The 16,547-nt window shown below is 46.0% G+C and overlaps 1 protein-coding gene across 1 annotated transcript in view; it reads right to left on the bottom strand.

The window, feature by feature from the left end:
* Positions 1-2,305: 2,305 nt before the first annotated feature.
* LOC115462233 (zinc finger protein 182-like) overlaps positions 2,306-16,547 on the bottom strand; it is a 32,979-nt gene continuing 18,737 nt past the window's right edge. Inside the window, exons 3-5 of the mRNA XM_030192247.1 lie at positions 13,266-13,379; positions 11,633-11,746; positions 2,306-4,046 (exon numbers count right to left, since the gene is read on the bottom strand). Of these exons, the coding sequence (XP_030048107.1) occupies positions 3,031-4,046; positions 11,633-11,746; positions 13,266-13,379 (1,244 nt within the window). The 3' untranslated portion in view covers positions 2,306-3,030. The remainder of the gene's footprint in view (positions 4,047-11,632; positions 11,747-13,265; positions 13,380-16,547) is intronic.

Genomic DNA, 16,547 nt, shown 5'->3' with positions numbered 1-16,547 from the left:
TATACACCAACTAGGGGTCTTATTACATGTTTATACTCCTTTCTACATGGACAGCTGGAGACTAATTATATACATAGAGAGAGGTGGCAAAGGGAATTGGGGGTGACTATTGACGAGGGCGACTGGTCCTTTTTTGAGAATAATTGATCTAAGATCTCAATCTCCATTCCATATGAGGAGAATATAGTTAAAGTGCTCTACTGGTGGTATTTAACTCCGGCTAGGTTGCACCATATGTTTCCTGGAGTCTCGCCTCGGTGTTGGCGTGCTTGTGGACAGAGAGGTACTATGGGTCATATCTGGTGGACTTGCTATAAAATACGGGCCTATTGGAAAGCAATACAATGCGTTGGTTCCAAAGGCCAATTAAGTGGTCCCCTGGATTTTTTATCTTTGCAAAAAAAAAAAAAAAAACACCAGGTCTTACTCATTCTCAGGGCTTGTTAACTAGACAAGCAATGGTTGCAGTGAGAGTTGTGATTGCTAGCTGTTGGAAGTCACCTAAAGTTCCACCTTTGACGAGATGGTTAAATAAATTATGGTCCATATGTGAGATGGAGAGACTTCGGGCTTTGCAAGGTCATAGAGGTGAAATGGGAGGCCATATGGGAGACCTTCTTGAATCACTGTAAACGTTAGGGGGGGAGGGGGAGAGGGTTGGGTGGGGAGGGAGGGAATTTGATATAGTAGGGGGTGGGTGTGGGGTAGGTAAATTCATACAATCTTCAAAAATTTTATAAATTGGAGGTCATTGTGTATATTACTGGTAGAACTGGAATTTCTACCATACGCCATACCCCATACGCCAGGCCCCCTCCCTGCCCATCTTCAAATCACTGCTTAAAGCCCACCTCTTCAATGTTGCCTTCGGCACCTAACCACCACACCTCTACCCAGGAAATCTAGACTGCCCCAACTTGACATTTCGACTGCCCCAACTTGACATTTCGTTCCTTAGATTGTAAGCTCCTTTGAGCAGGGACTGTCCTTCTTTGTTAAACTGTACAGCGCTGCGTAACCCTAGTAGCGCTCTAGAAATGTTAAGTAGTAGTAGTAGTAGCAATTTCTGTTGTTAATGTTTAACTGCAAAGAGTATGCTCGCTGGTTGTGAAGAAATGGCTTTGGTAACTCTTTTGTGGAATATTATAAGTTGTTTATTTTGTGCTAGAAACCATTGTACAGGGATTCTTTAAATTACAATAAAGACTTCTTACAAATTAAAAACAAACAAACAAACAAAAAAACGATCCCAGGTACATATCTCACCTTTGCTCCCTTATCTTGTCCCCTGAGCCCTCTAAAACATACTGTCCCCCACTACAATAGCACTTATAGGTGATGGAGGCACCTATATTTATTTATTTATTACATTTGTACCCCGCGCTTTCCCACACAAGGCAGGCTCAATGCGGCTTACACAGTAACAGTATAAAGCAGTGGCGTTCCTGGGGGGGGGGCGGTCCGCCCCGGGTGCACGCCGCCGGGGGGGTGTCGCGCGCGCCTGCCCTCCGTTGTTCCATGCTTCTTCTCTGCCCCGGAACAGGTTACTTCCTGTTCCGGGGCAGAGAAGAAGCATGGAACAACGGAGGACAGGCGTGCGCGGCACCCCCCCCAGAGGCGTGCACCCGGCGGGGGGGGGGGGGGTCTTCACGGAGGTGTCCTTTCGCCGGGGGGGGGGGGGTCCGCGTTGCATCGGGGGGGGGGGGCGCTGCACCCGGGGGGCGGGGCGAATCGGCGATCCGCCCCGGGTGCCAGCCCCCCTAGGAACGCCACTGGTATAAAGAATTACAAAGTCATAAGAAGAATAAACAGTTTGTAGTAAACGCAGACTATGTGGGTACAGTGGGGTTTTGGTGACTTTGGGAGGGGTAACAGTTTCCACCACAAATGTGACAGGTAGAGGGAGATAGGGACCCGAGTCCCCCACTCCATAGTGCATACTGCTCCAGGGACCTGCATGTTGCTCTAATAGACCTGACTTATCTGAGGCTGTCACAGAGGCTGGTAAGTCATATTTTTATTCACATTTTTGGGGGGTGGGACTGTGGGAGGAGATCAGTGACCACTAGAGGGGTGTTGGGGGTCACCCTGATTCCCTCCAGTGACCCCCTTTCTATTTATTGTACCTTGTCTATTTGTTTTTCACGTGTTGTAAGCCACACTGAGCCTGCCAGTGGTGGGAAATTGTGGGCTATAAGCACTGTAACATAAATAAAATAAATAAATTTAGGCACCTTTTTGTGCCTTATTTGTTCTGAAAACAGGTCTAGCCCAAAATGTCTTAGTTTAAGTCCTGGATGTTTTAGTTTTGTTCCATTATAGCTGTAAAATGTCCATGTGTTAGGCACAACCTAACCCCGCCTTCGAAACGCCCCCGACATATCCCCTTGTGATTTGGACATAGATAATGTCTGCAAACTTACTTTTCAAAAATACCAATTTGGACGACAAAAACATCCAAACGGTGCTTTATGACAATTTCTGGAGGTTTTCCTCTTTTTCGAAAATGGGCCCCCAAATTCAAACAAGACGAGGATTTAAACCTTAGAACTGATGGGATAGATTATACCTTAGAACGTTCATTAAACCTTTGGGGTATTACTTTGGATTATAAGTTATCTATGGAAAATCATATTAAGCATCTTATAAAGAGTGCATTTAACACGTTAAGAACATTGAGAAGTATGAGAAAGTACTTGGAACAGAATCAATTTAGGTGGTTCAGTCGCTAATTTTCAGCAGGTTGGACTATTCCAACGTTGTTTATTTAGGGCTCTCAAAAACGTTGTTGAAAAAATCAGATAGGATAACTCCTTTTTTAGGGACCCTGCACTGGCTTCCAGTGAAGCGTCAGTTTACTCTTTCCAGAATTGCGTGCGTAACTTTAGTTAGGAGCTGCTGGGTATTTCTTTTATGGTAATTGGTTTGGTCAGGGTGCAAGACTTGATGGACCGTTCGTCTGATCCCATTTGGTATTTATTAGGTTCATAAAGGGTCTCACATCCCATAGTTGGAGTTTTCAACGCCTATCTATTCATACTGGAAGGTACTGGTGGAGGTGAGGAGGTTCTGTAGAAATGTTGTAGACAGGAGAAGGTTCTCATGGAGGCTGGAATAACAGTCAGTCTGAGAGTCCCCCCTAGAGCTTCTGTCATTTGCCAAGGCCTCTACATGGGTCTTCTGATGTTTAACAAGATCTGATTCCTGGTGAAACCTTTTCCCACACTTGCTGCATAAGAATTCCCCGACCTTGGCATGGGTTCTCTGATGGTGCACAAGGTTGGACTTTTTAACAAACTCCCATCCGCATTCAACGCAAGTAAAAGGTTTCTCTCCTGGTGGAATCTTCTGGTGCTTTAAAGGTGCTCTTGTGCGATGGACGGTAACCTCTCCGTCAATTTTATTTTTCCCATCCCTAGTATGGATTCTTTGGTGTTTTAGAAGATCTGATTTCTGCCCGAAACCCTTCCCACACTCAGTACAGAGGAAGGGCAGTGCCCCTGTGTGAATTCTGTGGTGCCTCGTGAGGTCAGATTTTTGCCCGAAGCTTTTGCAACATTCAGTGCAGGGAAACGGTTTCACACCCGTGTGGATCCTCTGGTGTGCAATGAGGTTGGTCTTGTGAATGTAGCTTTTTGCACACTCGGTGCACTTATAGGGCCTCTCGCCCGTATGGATCCTCATGTGGATTTTTAGATTTTGCTTACCACTGAAGCTCTTCCCACACTCGCTGCAGGTAAACGGTGTCTCGCCCGTGTGGGTCCGTGTATGTCTCACCAGTTGCAGTCGAAATGTGAAGGTCTTCCCACACTCGGCACATCGGAATGGCTTCTCTCCTGTGTGTATCCTCTGGTGAGTGCGGAGGTAGGATGTCTTCTGAAAGCTCTTCTCGCAGAAACTGCATGTGTGTGGAGGTCGCTCCCCACCATATGTCCTCTGGTAGAAGGGATCCCGTCTGTCTTTCACCAGTACCATCCGTTTGGGGATCACTGGTGCTGTGATAACTTGTGCAGGAGTCTCTTCTTTCTTATTTTCCTGTGTATCCCCTAAAATAAGACAAAGGAAACTTGATTAGTACCATAAGTACACAAGTATTGCCATACTGGGACAGACCAAAGGTCCATCAAGCCCAGCATCTTGTTTTCAACAGTGGCCAATCCAGGTCACAAATACCTGGCAAGATCCAAAAAAAGTACAAAACATTTTATACTGCTAATCCCAGAAATAGTGGATTTTCCCCTAGTCCATGTAATAATGGTCTATGGACTTTTCCTTTAGGAAACTGTCCAAACCTTTTTAAAACCCCGCTAAGCTAACTGCCTTTACCACATTCTCTGGCAACGAATTCCAGAGTTTGATTACATGTTGAGAGAAAAAAGATTTTCTCTGATTTGTTTTAAATTTACTACTTTGTAGCTTCATTGCATGCTACTACTACTACTTGACATTTCTATAGCGCTACTAGGGTTACGCAGCGCTGTACAATTTAACAGAAAAGGGGCAGTCCCTGCTCAAAGGAGCTTACAATCTAAAGGACGAAATGACAAGTTGGGGTAGTCTAGATTTCTTGAGTAGTGGTTAGGTGCCAAAGGCGACATTGAAGAGATGGGCTTTTAGCAGGGATTTGAAGATGGGCAGGGAAGGGGCCTGGCGTATGGGCTCAGGGAGATTATTCCACGCATGGGGTGAGGCGAGGCAGAAAGGGCGGAGCCTGGAGTTGGCGGTGGTGGAGAAGGATACTGAAAGGAGGGATTTGTCTTGATGCCCCCTAGTCCTAGTATTTTCGGAAAGTGTAAACAAACGATTCAAGTCTACCCAATTTTACTGAGAACATGTAGCTGATAGAAACAAGTTTGAACTACCTTTGCTACCTGTGCTTTAAAATTCAGTTGTGAACCCAACATAATTCCAGGACTCACAATTGGAAGCTTAACAGGAGCAAAACAGGCTTTGGAGCTGTACTGGGTTCACCTAACTACAAACCTCCCAACTAATGAGCATAATTTCTGCCTTCACCAATTTTAACACTAATCTATTATCCTTTATCCAGAATTGCTGCAATCTTAAATCCTGAAGTCTACATTCAAACCTCTTAAAACATCACATCAAGGTTTCCAAAACAATATAGCCGATAGGGCAGACCCCTGTGGCACCCCCATGGTCAACGGACCTCAGATACCATATCAGCCCATTTCACCACCATCTTACGATTCTCCAAATATGATGAAAAACCATAATCTACGGTATCAAATGCGGATGATACATCAAGTGAAAGAAAACAAACTTTGCCCGTTCGTCAATTCCTCTTTTTATAACATCCACAGTTGATTCCAGAAGAGTTTCCGTACTATGTCGCAGTTAGACTATTACATAGTAACATAGTAGATGACGGCAGAAAAAGACCTGCAAGGTCCATCCAGTCTGCCCAACAAGATAAACTCATATGTGCTGCTTTTTGTGTATACCTTACCTTGATTTGTACCTGTCCTTTTCAGGGCACAGACCGTGTAAGTCTGCCCAGCACTATCCCCGCCTCCCAACCACCTGCCCCTCCTCCCACCACCGGCTCTGGCACAGACCATATAAGTCTGCCCTGCACTATCCCCGCCTCCCGCCACCGGCTCTGCCACCCAATCTCGGCTAAGCTCCTTAGGATCCATTCCTTCTGAACAGGATTCCTTTATGTTTATCCCACGCATGTTTGAATTCCGTTACCGTTTTCATTTCCACCACCTCCCACGGGAGGGCATTCCAAGCATCCACAACTCTCTCCGTGAAAAAATATTTCCTGACATTTTTCTTGAGTCTGCCCCCCTTCAATCTCATTTCATGTCCTCTCGTTCTACCACCTTCGCACCTCCGGAAAAGGTTTGTTTGCGGATTAATACTTTTCAAATATTGGAACTGCCCAATATCTGTATCATATCACCCCTGTTTCTCCTTTATTCCAGAGTGTACATGTTTAGGTCATCAAGTCTCTCCTCATACGTCTTGTAACGCAAATCCCTTACCATTCTCGTAGCTTTTCTTTGCACCGCTTCAATTCTTTTTACATCCTTAACAAGATACGGCCTCCAAAACTGAACACAATACTCTAGGTGGGGCCTCGCCAACGACTTATACAGGGTCATCAACACCTCCTGCTGGTCACACCTCTCTCTATACAGCCTAACAACCTTCTAGCTACGGCCACTGCCTTGTCACACTGTTTTGTTGCCTTCAAATCCTCAGATACTATCACCCCAAGATCCCTCTCCCCGTCCGTACCTATCAGATTCTCCCCGCCTAACACATACGTCTCCCGAGGATTTCTATTCCCTAAGTGCATCACTTTGCATTTCTTCGCATTGAATTTTAATTGCCAAACCTTAGACCATTCTTCTAGCTTCCGTATGTCCTTTTTCATGTTTTCCACTCCCTCCCAGGTGTCCACTCTGTTACAGATCTTAGTATCATCCGCAAATAGGCAAACTTTACCTTCTAACCCTTCGGCAATGTCACTCACAAATATATTGAACAGAATCGGTCCCAGCACCGATCCTTGAGGCACACCGCTAGTTTTCCTGGGGTGCTCCAAATGATTAATAAGAAATTTACAAACTATACAGAACACAACGATTACACTCATTTTTTCTTTACCTAAGACAGCTTGTTCCAAAAACCCACCACGTGCTTGCCTAACTCCATATAACTTTCACGGGATCCTCAAGGCCCTGAATACGATTTCCCCCTCTCCCTCACTGCTCAAAGTCCATTCTTCCCTGCTCTGTTACAAGCTATACACTTAACAGATGAAAACCGTACTGAACCCTTGATAGGGGATATTTGCAGTAAATAAGCCCTAGTTTTAATACAGTGTTTAAATGCTGTACAACCTGAAGACAGAAAGACTACCTCAAAGCCATGCTTGATTTGCAATGCCTTCAGTAAAGTGAGTTGGCGCACCTCATATCTATCTCTGGGTGAGGGACCTCTAGGCCAAATCCCCTCCCCCCAGAGATAACCTGCTCCCTTGGATAATAGGTATGTGAGTGCACAGAGCAAAGGAACGACAGGCCTGGAAGTAAAAAATGTTCTGTGAGGACCCTGGAGTGTAAATTCTTTGAAGCATCACCGTACAACCAGGACACCTCCCCCTTACATTTATAACGTTTGTTTATTACTTTATTTCTCTTTCACTCTACCTTGATCCATTTTGGTACTGGTAAGAGCAGCTATCAGTGCCATGAAATCTCTCACAGTCTGCTCAGAAGACTAACATTCACCTCAGTGGTCACCATACAGGAGGTAATTCCATCTCCTGCTTAGAAGGATTAATGCGTGGCTTGTTTCATTTGGAAGCTTCCCATCAAGGCATTCACTCTGTCTTGGAATTTCAATGTTGCGTCTACTCAACTAATGAAAACCCTCTGAGCTTCTGAACTCTTGTGGGCTTAAGCACGTGGTTAGAAAGTTGGAATTTTGGTGGCAATCACTTCAGCGTACAGAAAGCTCCAGGTGCTAGTGATCTATCCACCTTATATAAAATGTTTTTTTTTGTTTTAATAACATTTTTTATTAAAAATTTTCCAAGTCTAAAAGGTAACACAGAGGGGCATAATCGAACGGCGGCGGCCATCTAAATGGCTGGCGTCGCGAAGAGCTGTCCCGAACCGTATTATCGAAAAAGATGGCCGGCCATCTTTTGTTTCGATAATACAGTTGGAGCCGGCCAAATGTCAGAGATCACCGGGTTTGAGACGGCCAGCTTCTTTTTCAGCGATAATGGAAACCGAAGCCGGCCATCTCAAACCCGACCAAATCCAAGGCATTTGGTCATGGGAGGAGCCAGGATTTGTAGTGCACTGGTCTCCCTCACATGCCAGGACACCAACCGGGCACCTTAGGGGGCACTGCAGTGGACTTCAGAAATTGCGCCCAGGTACATAGCTCCTTTAACTTGTGTGCTGAGCCCCCCAACCCCCCCCCCCAAACCCACTGCCCATAACTGTACACCACTACCATAGCCCTTAGGAATGAAGGGGGCACCTTACATTTGGGTACAGTGGGTTTTGGGTGGGTTTTGGAGGGCTCACATTTACCAGTACAAGTGTAACAGGTAGGGGGGGATGGGCCTGGGTCCACCTGTCTGAAGTGCACTGCACCCACTAAAAACTGCTCCAGGGACCTGCGTACTGCTGTCATGGAGCTGGGTATGACATTTGAGGCTGGCATAGAGGCTGGCAAAAAAATGTTTTTTTATTTTTTGGGTGGGAGGGGGTTGGTGACCACTGGGGGAATAAGTGGAGGTCATCCCTGATTCCCTCCGGTGGTCATCTGGTCAGTTGGGGTACCTTTTTGAGGCTTGGTCGTGAATGAAAAGGGACCAAGTGAAGCCGGCGAAACGCTTGTCATCGCCGGTTTTCTTTTTTCCAATATCGGGGGAAGTCGGCCATCTCTTAAACATGCCCATGTCCCGCCTTCGGTACACTGCCGATACGCCCCCTTGAACTTTCGCTGGCTCCGCGACGGAAAGCAGTTGAAGCCAGCCAAAATTGGCTTTTGGGCCGGCTCTGAGAGATGGCCGGCCATCTCCCCATTTGTGTCGGAAGATGGCCGGCCTTCTCTTTCGAAAATGAGCTGGACAGCCATTAATCCAGTAACAACTCTCATTACAAACCAAGAAGAAATGTTTTTCACATACTAATATAAAAAAATGACTCACTCCGACCTCCCACCCTCCCTTCCCACACACCCTATCAAAAACTATATCTCACTAAAAGACGTCCACCTGTAGATCTTCAGGTAGATCTTCAACCCAGGTGTGGAAAAAAGCCATTCATCTCCTACTCCCTCAGATTCCCAACCATTGTCTCCAACTGTGTCTATTTTTCAACAGCTTTCCGGCGAACTATAAATCTTTCAAGCTCTGCCACAACTTTTACTCGCAGAGACCAGCCCTCTAAAGTAGGTCCTAGTGTCTGTTTCCAATGAGTTGCCATTTCGCACCCGGCCGCGGCAAGGCACAGTCGTTTCAACCTCCTCTGCCATTTTTGACCCCTCGTGACTCCACTTATATAAAATTTTATTGTGACAGAATGGTGTTGTACACTCATCATAAGTTGTACTATCGACATTTATTTTTTCAGGTCTCGTGCTCACAATGGTGAACAAGTCTTACAGTTCGCACTGTAAGAGAGCTCTTGCCTTCTGTCTGAGGCAGACTCAAGCTCTTAGAAAGTCCATCCTAATTTGGTTTCTTTGACCCTAATAAGTCTAAGTTTGGATGGACACGTCAAAAGTTGTCTACTTCTGTTTAGGAGACCTGCAAGACTGTGATAGGATGTCATCGCACACATTCACATTTCACGGATGTTAACTCTTAATGCAACGGTAAGTTCGGCCAGTTCAGGGTCTTTTCGAGGATTAAATCCATTCTTCCTAGAATCCATTTTTAATATTTAGGGCTGCCTTCTAAAACAAGACCTTAGCCCCATGAAAATAGGTTGGCAGTTGTATCATTTTTACTCTTTTTGTTGAAAGGTAGCCTTAGCTAGGGATTCACACCTGCGAAACGTATTCATCCTGCTCATCGATGGAGAAAAGCAAGTTGCTTATCGATCAGGATAATGAGTTACACGTGGAGGGGCATAATCAAAAGGGGCGCCCAAGTTTTCCTGAGGACGTCCTCGCAGGACATCCCGGCGAAGGGGCAGGGAAACCCGTATTATCGAAACAAGATGGGCGTCCATCTTTCGTTTTGATAATACAGTCGGGGATGCCCAAATCACGAAATTTAGGTCAACCTTAGAGATGGTCGTCCTTAGAGATGGTCGTCCCCGATTTTCGGCCATTAATGGAAACCGAGGACGCCCATCTCAGAAACGACCAAATCCAAGCTCTTTGGTCATGGGAGGAGCCAGCATTCGTAGTGCACTGGTTCCCCTGACTTGCCAGGACACCAAGCGGGCACCCTAGGGGGCACTGCAGTGGACTTCACACATTGCTCCCAGGTGCATAGCTCCCTTACCTTGTGTGCTGAGCCCCCCAAAACCCACTCCCCACAACTGTACACCACTACCATAGCCCTTAGGGATGGAGGGGGGCACCTAGATGTGGGTACAGTGGGTTTGTGGTGGGTTTTGGAAGGCTCACATTTACCAGCACAAGTGTAACAGGTAGGGGGTGGGATGGGCCTGGGTCTGCCTGCCTGAAGTGCACTGCACCCACTAAAACTGCTCCAGGGAGTTGCATTCTGCTGTCATGGAGCTGGGCATGACATTTGAGGCTGGCAAAAAATATTTAAAAGTTTTATTTTTAGGGTGGGAGGGGGTTGGTGAGGTCATCCCCGATTCCCTCCGGTGGTCATCTGGTCAGTTTGGGCACCTTTTTGAGGCTTCATTGAAAAAAAAATGGACCAAGTAAAGTCAGTCGAGGACGCCCATGTGTTAGGCACGCCCCAGTCCCACCTTCGCTACACTTCTGACACGCCCCCGTGAACTTTGGTTGTCCCCGCGACTGAAAGCAGTTGAGGACGCCCAAAATTGGCTTTCGATTTTACCAATTTGGGCGACCCTGGTTGAAGGACGCCCATCTCCCGATTTATGTCGAAAAATGGGTGCCCTTCTTTTGCGAAAATAAGCCTGATAACCTACTATCTCCCCTTCTAAAGCTGGCTTATTCTAAATTTACCTGTCAGACTGAGGAGGCTCACACAGGAATGTATAAGCCACTGGATTTTGTCACCCAACATGTGTGACTCATATATTTCTGTTATATGATTATTCTGCAGGGCTGTTAAATGTTTATATTTCTGATACTGTTTTGTGTTGGTCCTATTACTATGATTCAATTTGCCATATCCAGTTTACCTCATCGATTGTATTCCTGCTTATTTTTGTTCATTTTACTTTTGTTTATACTGTTAACAACATTTATAAGTTTTATGTCAAGCTGTACCCGCCATACACCGCCCTTGGGTAAATCTCTCCATAAAGGTGATAGTTATAACGAAACCCTGGCAACTGCTCCTCTGTTATTCTCCGGCACCTCTGGAAGCAATCACTGCAAACAGGGAGACTTTCTAGTGCGATAAGGGTCAGTCAGACCCAGCGGTGCCCTCCAACTCAAGAAAGGATACAGACTGCACAGTAACTAAAGCACTTGTATTGGGGTACGGACTATTGCCCACCACCACGGTAATCAAGTGTTCATAGCTGGGGTGAGGCATGCCATCTACCACCTTCAAATTTACTGCTGAACTCTTCACGCAAGTGATCCGTTCCACAATTCAATACAAAGGTCTTTTTAAAGACCATTTATACACTATTCGCCAGTATTTCTTATTCTGGATCATCATTAGCTGTCTACCTTAGTATTTAGACTCCTGATGCAGGCCCTATGGCCGAAACACAACGGTTGTGTCGAGTCAAATATACGAGTCAAATATACTAATTAATAAAATTTGGTTTTAGCTTTACTGTGATCCAGTCTCTGGGACTCCTGGTTTTGTGCCCACTTTTTTGTTTGTTGTATGCCATCTACCACATTCAGAGCAGGATAAGGAGTGTCATATGCCATGATAGACATGAACTGAGTGCCATAGCGTACTGACAGCTCAGCAGGAGATTATTCCATGTGGACACCTGCTTACCTGTGCAGGAGAGGCTAGTGCCAGTCAACCAGTGCAAGATTTGCTGCTCCCCTATACAGGGCACCTCTAGGGGATCAAAGCTCAGGGTGACATCTGTCTCCTTCTGGGCAGGACCTGTGTTAGGCAGAAACACACAGGAATCATTGCATGCACACAACATAAGAATTCATCAGAGGTCTCTAGAACAAACTTTGCAGGTACTACAATGCCCGAAGTATGAGAAATAAGGTTTTAGATCTTGAGGTTGTGATGGAAGAGGCTGACTTACATAAGAACATAAGGGTAGCCATACCGCGTTAGACCAATGGTCCGTCTAGTGTTTCCAAACAGTGGCCAAGCCAGGTCACAAGTACCTGGCAGAAACCCAATGAGCACACCGCCCATACTCTCGTCCACGCTCTCATTACCTCTCACCTTGACTACTGCAACCTACTCCTTACTGGCCTCCCACTTAGCCATCTATCCCCCCTTCAATCCGTTCAGAACTCTGCTGCACGTCTTATATTCCGCCAGAACCGATATACTCATATCACCCCTCTCCTCAGGTCACTTCACTGGCTTCCGATCAGATACCGCATTCAATTCAAGCTTCTCCTTCTTACCTACAAATGCACTCAGTCTGCTGCCCCTCATTACCTCTCTACCCTCATCTCCCCTTACGTTCCCGCCCGTAACCTCCGCTCACAGGACAAATCCCTCCTCTCAGTACCCTTCTCCACCACCGCCAACTCCAGGCTCCGCTCATTCTGCCTCGCCTCACCCTATGCTTGGAATAAACTTCCTGAGCCCTTACGCCAAGCCCCCTCCCTACCCATCTTCAAATCCTTGCTCAAAGCCCACCTCTTCAATGTTGCTTTCGGCACCTAACCTTTATACCTTTCAGGAAATCTAGACTGCCCCTATTTGACTGACTGTACATTTGTCCTTTAGATTGTAAGCTCCTTTGAGCAGGGACTGTCCTTCTATGTTAAATTGTACAGCGCTGCGTAACCCTAGTAGTGCTTTAGAAATGTCAAGTAGTAGTAGTAGTAGCAGCAGCAACAACATTCCAGCTACCAATCCCGGGGCAAGCAGCTGCTTCCCCATGTCTGTCTCAATAGCAGAATATGGACTTTTTTTCCAAGAAGTTAGGGCTCTTCAGCTTGGAAAAGAGACAGCTGAGGGGGGATATGATTGAGGTCTACAAAATCCTGAGTAGTGTAGAATGGGTAGAAGTGAATCGATTTTTTACTCTTTCAAAAAGTACAAAGACAAAGGAACACTCAATGAAGTTACATGGAAATACTTTTAAAACAAATAGGAGGAAATATTTTTTCACTCAAAAGAATAGAGAAGCTCTGGAACTCTTTGCTGGAGGATGTGGTATCAGCAGTTAGCTTATCTGGGGTTTAAAAAAAAGGTTTGGACAAGTTCCTGGAGGAAAAGTCTATAGTTTGTTGTTGAGTTGGACAAGGAGGAAGTCACTGCTGTCCCTGGGATTGGTAACGTGAATCTTGCTACTATTTGGGTTTCTGGCTCGGACCATTGGTCTAACCCAGTATAGCTATTCTTATGTTCTTATAGTCCAAATTTTTGTTCTTGAGAATGTCTCTAACTCTGATAGGAGCGAATAATAGCAATGTCCATTCCTCACCTGCAGGAAAACTGAGCAGGATCTGATCTCCTTGCGTATTCTGCTGCTCCCAGACAAACGACTCTTCCCATTCCTTTATCTTCAGGGTGATGTCGGGAGCGGCTTTTGGGTATCCTGAGAAGGAGAGAGAGAGAGAGAGACCTAAAATCAGAAGTAGAGTGGGGCTATTATGCTAGGTGTTTGAACTTACACCTATCAGAAATCCAATAACACTAGTCAGTTGTACAGACAAACTGCCGGGCACGATCGCTGTACATTTTTCTAACTCGTGGAGAGCAAAAACCATCATGGAAATGTTTTCACTGTGGTAAAAGAAACAAATATACCATGATTATTTTTTGAAAAGTGGAAATGTAACCAATAAATGCCCCTCCCCTCTTACCCAAATCACTTAAATAGACCATCACAGGATATTTCAGCAGAATGTGATGCAGTTGCCTATAGAAGCCTTGGGGGGGGGGGGGGGGGTGAGGGGGAAGATGGGGGAGACGTTTGTAGGAGCCCAAGCCCAGGGAATGAGTGAGAGGAGAGTAGGACCCATTTAGAGACACCCATTAAGAAAGCTCTCTTTTTACAAGAATCATGTGGGGTCCCGGGCTGCTTGTTATAAAGAGAAGCTAACTAACCCCACCCTGATAATTTCTCTTCTTTGCTTCATAGCACTTCCTTTTTATTGCTTAAAACCAGGTGTATTTCTGTTTATGATAAAATCAAAGCCCCGTAAGGCAGAGACGTAGCTAAGGGGGTTCAAGGTGAGCGACCGCTGCCCCAAATAGATTTTGAACACAATGGAGCCTATGCGGATGATCCTTCAGCTTCACACTGATGCTTATTTTACAAAAGGTCTGCTCCCCCTGACACCAAAACCTGGTACGCTTGTGTCGTCATGGGTAAAGTTGAAAGCACGTTATTTTGGTGAATACGTCTTTAGCTATGTGAAAATGTTTCCTGAAAATTGCCCAGCCGTTATGCGGGTAAACCGTTATCCAGGAGGACAGCTGGTCCCCCTTCCACAGTACAAATGATCTCAATGAGAGAAAACCTTTGCTTTGGATGTTTTATGTTTAGTCAATGTTTGTCTGTTATTATTTATTATTTTTATGTTATTGTGTGGTCTGCTTAGACCAGTTGGATTGGAAGAATAGAAATGTGTTTCCCTCGCTGCAGACACCATGGCACACTGCGAAGGACTTGTGCCGAGGGTACCGGAGGGTGAGTCTCTGAGATCAAGTAGCCATGGACTCCAGTAAGGTTCTTCTTGCCCTCTCTGCTAATACAAAATCTCTAGTCTAGTGTCTCTAGTCAAGAGATGTCTCTTCTGTCATGACAATCAGTGACAGATGTCTCCTCTTGCCATCTGCTGTTTTCTTGTGATGATATTATCGCCAGTGATTCTCAGTCTCTCCTGTGATAGTAATCTCTTCTGGCTGTCTATCTTGACCACTGTTGCTGCTTTTTCTGTGACAGTAATCTCTAATACCTAACAGCTGTCTCTTCTGTGATAGTAGCTCCTGCTGGCAGTCTTCCTGGCCCTTACTGTTTTCTCTGCTGTGACAATAATCCATGATGGCTATTTCCATCCTCTGATATTATTTCCTACTGACCATGTCTTCTGGCACCTGCTGCTCTCTCCTGTTTTAGTAACCTCTGGTACCTGTCTCTTCTGTGACAGTAATCCTGTCTCTAAAGACCCTATCCCTCCCTCTCCTGAAACAGTAATTCATGCTGACAGTCTCTCTTGGGACAGTAATCCCTCACAGCTATCTTTCCTGGACCCATCGGTGCCTCTTTTCTGATAGTAATCCCTGCTGGCCGTCTCTCCTGTGACCGCAGTGCCTGACAGCTGTCTCTCTAAGTCCCATCACTGCCTTTGTCCATACTGTGACAGTTACCCCCTCCCCCTTTCCCATCCCTGGTCTCCAGGTAACAGGCTATATTTGTACTTGTTACAGAGTTGGTTTCCATAGCAACCCCTCAGTACATGTTATGCAGTTAGTTTCCATAGTAACGCTTCACAACAGCAAAGGCACAAACAGCTCGTAGGTAGGGTTTGTTACACAGAGACACAAAGGGGGGGGAGAGAGAGGGGGGGGGGGGGGGAGAGACTGCTGTTGTTCAGCTGCCCAAAGCTAACTCCAGAAGCACCATTCCTCAGCATCACACCCTTCCACCTAAACCAAACCCCCAAATCTGCACACCATATCCCCAAATTGAAACCATAAAACGACACCTCCATGCATATCATATCCATCCAAGCTATACTTTCATGATTTCCTTTTGTGCAGTGTTGTTTGCGGTGAGAGTGCAGTATTAAACCGAATTCGCCACAATCTATACTCCAAACCCAGTTACTCTACCTCCTCATACAAACTCACTCTCCCCCCCCCCCATCCTTCACCCTCTCATTCCAAACCATTCCTCACCAATCTACACTTCAAAACCACCCCATTCCTCACCCTCCCATTCCAACCCAGCCCCCACAGATCAACGCCTCAAACCACCCCATCCCCCACCAATATACACTTCAAACCTTTATTCCACTCTTCCATTCCAACTCACCCCTACCAATGCACAATTCAAACCCACCCCATTCCCTACCAATCCACACTTTGAAACTAACCTAGCCTCCACCAATCCACACTTCAGACCCACCCACCCCCACCAATCTATACTTCAAACCCACCCCATCCCCTAACGATATACACTTCAAACTCACCCCATTCCTTACCCTCCCAATCCAACCCATCTCCCACAAACTACTCTATCCCCCACAAATCCACACTTCAAACCATTAATCCATCCTTCCACCAACCCACACTTCAAACCCACCCCATCCCCCTCCAATCCAAACGTCAAACCTCCCCCATCCCCCACCAATCCACACTTCAGACCCACTCCATCTCCCACCAATCTACACTTCAAACCCGCCCTCCCCCACCAATATACACTTCAAACCCACCCCATTCACTAAAATCCACACTTTAAATCCATTCCACCTTGTACACAAGCCTGTCCCTCACTAAACCACGTTCCAGACCCACCCCATTCCCCACCAATCTACACTTCAAACCCACCACTTCTCCCACCAATCCACACTCCAAACGCACTGCATCCCACCTGTTCTTAGCCCACCAATTCATCTTCCCAGCTCACACCATTTTCCATAAATCCACACTTCCCGTTCATCATTAATTCAATTCCACATCCATCTCTATCCCACCAATTTACACTCCCAGGTCACACCATGATGCAAATCTCTCCCAATACTGCAATACAAACTGA

This window comes from Microcaecilia unicolor, chromosome 1, assembly GCF_901765095.1.
Source record: "Microcaecilia unicolor chromosome 1, aMicUni1.1, whole genome shotgun sequence".
Classification (NCBI taxonomy): domain Eukaryota; kingdom Metazoa; phylum Chordata; class Amphibia; order Gymnophiona; family Siphonopidae; genus Microcaecilia; species Microcaecilia unicolor.
Note: the sequence above shows the minus strand (reverse complement) of the source record. Positions and strands in the feature narration are given on the sequence as shown.